Source organism: Stylophora pistillata, chromosome 2 (assembly GCF_964205215.1).
Source record: "Stylophora pistillata chromosome 2, jaStyPist1.2, whole genome shotgun sequence".
In the NCBI taxonomy this organism is placed as follows: domain Eukaryota; kingdom Metazoa; phylum Cnidaria; class Anthozoa; order Scleractinia; family Pocilloporidae; genus Stylophora; species Stylophora pistillata.
In genome coordinates, this window is record NC_142520.1 from 9043767 (window position 1) to 9049968 (window position 6202).

A 6202-nucleotide genomic window follows, 5' to 3' on the forward strand; every position below is an offset into this window, starting at 1 on the left:
AATAGGCTCTCCCGACAAAACAAATCAAGCCTTGTACATATCTGTTCTTGACTTGTATTATACTTGAAAAGAATATAGGTAATAAAGATAAATATATAAATAGAAACAAAGGAAGAGGTAAAACTAGACTTGTTTCGGAATGTAGTTTTTTGTTTTGTCAAGACGCAAAATCATTTGGAAACAGTTAACCACAGTTAATTGGGTTGTCGATTCGGTTGCAGGATTGGATCTGCACACGGTAGAATACAATCCTTTGAAAGGTTCTTCATATATCAAGCTGCCACCAGATATTGCAAAAAAGAATGCCATCGTTAACATGAAAAATGAAGATGATCAATGTTTTAAATGGTGTGTTACAAGAGCTTTAAATCCCGTGGGAAAGAACCATGCTGAACGTGTCACAAAGATTTTAAAAGAGCAGGCAAAAAAGCTTGTTTGGACAGGAATTGAGTTTCCAATGGAGGTAAAAGATATTCACCGCTTTGAAAAAATGAATCCAGGTATCACCGTCAACGTTTACATGTACGATTATGAACTCAAAACCTTGAGAGTGAGCAAGTTCAAAATTAGCAATACACATATTGATCTTCTTTTCATCACTGAAGGTGAAAAAACACATTACTGTCTCATCAAATCAATGAGTCGACTCATATCAAGTCAATTGTCAAAGGCAAAAAACAAAAAGTATATCTGCAGGAGATGTCTCAATTATTTTGGAACACAAAAGCTTCTCGATATACACAGTGAACTTTGCGAAAAACATGAGGCTGTGAGAGAAAAAGTACCAGAACCCGATACTTCTATCATTTTCAAAAATTATTACAAAAAGGTAGATGTGCCGTTTGTGATTTATGCCGACTTTGAGTCGATCATAAAGCCATTGCACTCTTCTCAACCATATCCTGAAAAGTGTTACACCGAGAAGAAGCAACTGCATATTCCGGTGAGTTTTTGTTATTATATAAAATGCTCTTTTGATGACACTCATTCAAAAAAGGTTGTGTACACAGCAAAGTCTGAGGATGAAGATGTTGCACAGATATTTGTAAACATGCTTGAAAAAGAGGTAAAAGCGATACACAACGACTATCCTCCAAAAAAGATGATCTTCACAAATAATGATGTTGAAATCTTTAAAAATGCAACGTGTTGTTGGTTATGTGAAAAAGAATTCACCGAAAAAGATAAAAAAGTTCGCGATCATTGTCATTACACTGGTAAATTTCGTGGTGCTGCACACAACAGTTGTAATCTTAAAAATCGACGACCAAGGTTCACTCCCGTCATTTTTCACAATTTGGCAAACTACGATGCGCATCTCTTCATCAGAAATCTCGGTGTCACAGAAGGCGACATTGATTGTATTCCCAATAACGAAGAGAAATACATCAGTTTTACCAAAAAAATTGTGGTCGACACGTTTTTCGATGAAAAGAAAAACGAAAATGTTGATGTAAAAAGAGAGTTGAGGTTTATAGATAGCTTCAAATTCATGGCTTTCAAACTTGAAGATCTTGTCAAAAATCTCGTCAAAAAAGATAACACCTTGGAAAACACAGGAAAATACCATACCGGTGAGAAGCTTGAACTGTTGAAGAGAAAAGGTGAATTTCCTTATGAATGGTTTGATTCTTACCACAAGCTTGATGAGACTGAGCTTCCACCCAGTGAAAAATGGTTCTCTTCATTGAGTGGACATGGTATCACTGAAGAAGGCTCTTGTCATTCACATAAAGTATGGAAAACCTTTGAAATGAAAACGTTCAGAGATTACCTCAAACTTTACAATGAAAGTGATGTTCTTTTGCTGCCGATGTGTTTGAAAACTTTCGAAAAGTTTGCAAGAAAAACTACGATCTCGATCCTTGTTGGTACTACACAGCACCGGGTTTGGCTTGGGATGCTTGCCTCAAACTGACTAAAATAAAGCTTGAGTTGTTGAGTGATATCAACATGTTGCACATGTTTGAGGAAGGTATCCGTGGTGGTATCAGTATGATAACCACAAGATATTCAAAAGCCAACAACAAATACATGGGTGAGAAATTTGACCCCACCAAACCGTCAAAGTTCATCACGTATCTCGATGCAAACAATCTTTACGGTTGGGCTATGAGTAAAAATCTACCGACAGGTGGTTTTGAATGGGTGGATGAGAAAGACTTCAATGAGTGGGAAAAATATCCATGCATTCTTGAGGTGGATCTGCTACCCATCAAAAAAGAGTTGTATGATCATTTCAATGACTATCCACCGGTACCAGAAAATCTGTTGATTGGTAAAGTGAAAAAGCTGGTGTACACATTGAATGAAAAGAAAAAGTACATTATTCATCATGAAACATTGAAGATGTATAAATCTCTGGGAGTGGAGATTGGAAAGATACACCGCGTCATCAGATTCAATGAGAGTCCTTGGATGAAAAAGTATATAGATCTCAATACATCATTTAGAGCCAAAGCAGACAACGATTTTGAGAAAGACTTTTTTAAGCTCATGAACAACGCTGTGTATGGTAAAACCATGGAAAACATTCGAAACCGTGTCGATGTAAGACTGGTCAACACAAGAGAAAAAGCAGCAAAGTTGGCAAACAAACCCAACTTCAAATACTGCACCATATTTTCCGAGAATCTATGCGCTTTTCATATGAGAAAGACACAAATTTACTTTAACAAACCTGTCTATCTCGGAATGTGCATACTCGATCTCAGCAAGACATTAATGTACGACTTTCACTACAATTACATCAAAACCAAATACGAAGACAAACCAAAGCTTCTCTTTACCGACACAGACAGTCTCTGTTATGAGATTCAGACCGACGACTTTTACCAAGATATAAAATCAGACGTGCACAATCTGTTTGATACGAGCAACATTTCAAAAGATCACCCTTCTGGAATACAGGCAGGTGTGAATGAAAAAGTTGTTGGAATGTTCAAAGATGAAGCCGGTGGAAAGATCATCGATGAGTTTGTCGGTCTCAGAGCAAAGCTTTATTGTTATAAAATGTTTGAAGATGGAAAAGAAGCAAAGAAATGCAAGGGTGTGAAGAAAAACGTGGTAAAAAACACAATCAAAATGGAGCACTATAAAAGATGCTTATTTGGTGGTGAAAAACAGTATAGAAAAATGACCACGTTACGAAGTCGAAAGCATGTGATGTACACGGAAGAAATAAACAAAGTTGCGTTGAATAGAAATGATGACAAACGCATAATTCTTCCAGGTAATATAAATACAATTCCACCCTTTCGACATTCACACCCTGTTGTCACGAGTGTAATCGAGTAATTTAAAATCCAACAGGATTGTAGATTACTACTCAAATCTAATCGTGTATTTTTTATTATTGATGACTATTGTTTTCTTCATCTCTTCTTTTTTACCAACCAACTTTGCACCGATTAATCCGGGATTTATACCAAAATGTTTTGAAGTGGAATACATTGAGGGAAAAACAAGTTCTTTTCCTTCGGACGCTTCGTCACAATTCTCGCGAATCTCACAAAGTATCACTTTTCTCTTTGTCACTTTATCTTTTTTGACGGGTGGATTTTTGATTTGCTCAATCAATTCTTTTCTCTTCAGGTTGTAACGACCGACCAAACCGATCTCTCTCGCTTTTTTCCAACAGTGCAGATTTTGAAAGCGACTCGTGTTCGTCTAATTTTGGTGGGCTTTTTATAAACTCTATGAGTTTTGCTTTATCGAGATTGTGATATCTTCTTAGACCCATATTTTTTGCTTGTTTAAAAAGTTGTTTTTTTGTTAGATTGTCAACATCTTGAGAGTCCTCGGTAATCCGAGAGTCCTCGGTATTTTCAGTGTTCATTTTTTTTCTGTGTTTATTTAAGTGATTTTTTTTTCAAAACTCTCTATCATTTTTTCAACGCATGTCTGATAAACGTCTTCTCGATCGGTCTCTTGAAAAATGACCTCTACTGATGATAAAAAATATGCAAGATCCAATATAATCTCTTCTGTTGCGGGATTTGTCTTTGACATATTACACCTCAAAACAAACAACAACTTGATATTTTTCTGCGTTTTCAAAAACTTGAGAATGGTCGGTTTTACAATGTTAAGAAAAGGTATGGGTTCATATCCCTCAACTCCTTCAATAGTGTAGTGATTTGTAAACCTTTTCAATGAAGTCTTGCCCTCAACAAGATTGAAACGCCAATTCCATTTTTGTTTGTAAAGTTCGTTGATTGTGTCTTTGAAATCTTTTATCTTGTTATTGATAACGACATTGGGTGCGTCTACCTCTTTCAACCATTTTCCCCAATCTTCAACCTTTTGTTTTCCCCATTCAACAGTTTTGTCTATCTTTTTTGTCTTTTTTGTTGCTTTTGTAGGTTTTGTGTATTTGGTGGGTTTTAATATTATTTTCTGTTTGTTTGCAACCTCATTTTCAGGTATTGGCTCATCAAGCAATGTTCCACCCACTCTCTCCTCAACAACATTCATCAGTTTCAACACCTCTCCTCCGAAAGAAATTAGATCAACGGGTCTCTGGACATCATCCTTTGACGATCTCCTGACATCGACCTTTGTTGACTCTTCAATCATTTCAATAAGTTCAGCTTTTCTCAAGCGTGAATATTTTTTCAATCCAAGACTTTTTGCAAGTGCCTTTAATTCCAGTACTGTGTATGATTCCATAATTTATTATTTGCAAATATTTTTATTTTATTTAATTATTTTTTTTATTCTTCTTTAAATGTATTATACGAGAGGGTAAACTTTGAGAGGTTTAACCTCTCAAAGTCTCCTACAAGGGGCAAGCCCCTCGTGCTCCCCTTTTTGACTCAAGGTTTGAGTCAAAAAAGTTTTACTATAATTTTTGTGTGGTTATTTAAATATGAGGTTTATTTAAAAAAGTTGTTATTTAAAAATCAAGTTTACTTAACTCGTGTTATCAAAAGTGTGGTTATTTAAATATGAGGGTTATTTATGGTATCAGTCTATTTAAAAATGTAGCAAAAAGTCTTTTCAGTCAAATTTTGTGGTAAATAGTATGGATTTTTTGTTATAATTAAGATTTTGGCGAGGAACTCGTAAATATACAACTACTTCGATTAAATTTTGGAGTGAAACCGGCTAAATTGCAATTAAACATTTACCTTACTAACTCACAATTTTCATTTCCATTCTAGTCAGGTTTTTTCTTTTTTGAAGATGTTGCTTTGATAAAAACAAGCAATAATCCCAGCATGCTCAAAATACAACTATTAATCATGTCCGTGCTATGCCATTTAAATCACATAAGGTCAAGGGAACGTACAAAGTTTGACAAAGTAAGACAGTGAAGAACAGCGCAAAAATACGGACGGAAAGCCCAGCAACAAAGTGGTTGCACAGGACGATCCATAATTTACCTTTTTTTTCGTTTTTTTAAGAAGCAACTTTCTGAGAACATCATACTCTTTTACTGTTGATCGTACCAAACACTTTAACATAAATGAATAATCTACGAATTTCAGCGATAAATGAAGATATGGATATTTCAATGAAATAAAGCTAAAAGGCACTAGCATTTGCATTACTCCACGCATGCGACGTCGTTGCTCAAAAGGAGTAAGCGCCCATCGTGGTCACGTTGAGGCACATTTTCGAACTGGGTCTAAGCCGGATACTGTTTTGCCATCTTTCACTGAAATTTCTTCAGATAAGGAATTTCTGTGAGAATGATTTCGAAAAAAGTTTTGAACTGATGGGGTACTTGCAATAGCTTTCCATAGGGAAAATACTAATTTGTAAAAGACATCTACCTTTAACCATGATTCCTAAACTATTTTCATTAACCGCGTATTTTGCCGACCTTTTACTATCTGCGTTACTGCAAAAAGTAAACCAAGCTATCTTAATATCTTGAGTTTCTCATTTCAATGAAGCCAATGATTGCTCCACACCTGGTGGAAATAGCCTCTAGCCTCATTGGTCCGTTTATAAATAGAAGAAAATAATTGTGAGTTATGTCAGTAAGAAGCGATCAAGTATCGTTTTGTCCATTACACGCTATCTCCTTTAAAACGTTAGAAAATCTGTTGCACTTGGGTTGTTATCAAGTGGGCCTCAATCCGGTAAAATGTTTACAGTAGTGTCAATACATTGTGCGCTGAGTAAGTACAAACTCTATTTTATCCAGTGGTTGGGCTCTAAAACTGTAAGGGAAGTAGTGAACGGTTAGATA

The 6202-nt window shown here is 35.7% G+C and overlaps 1 protein-coding gene across 1 annotated transcript; it reads left to right on the forward strand.

Annotated features, from left to right (window-relative positions):
• The first annotated feature begins 316 nt into the window (after window positions 1–316).
• On the forward strand, window positions 317–1918 carry LOC148737020 (uncharacterized). The gene has a single exon (XM_088749236.1). It carries the CDS (start codon window positions 317–319, stop codon window positions 1916–1918), a length of 1602 nt encoding a protein of 533 aa, XP_088605362.1.
• Window positions 1919–6202: the final 4284 nt, after the last annotated feature.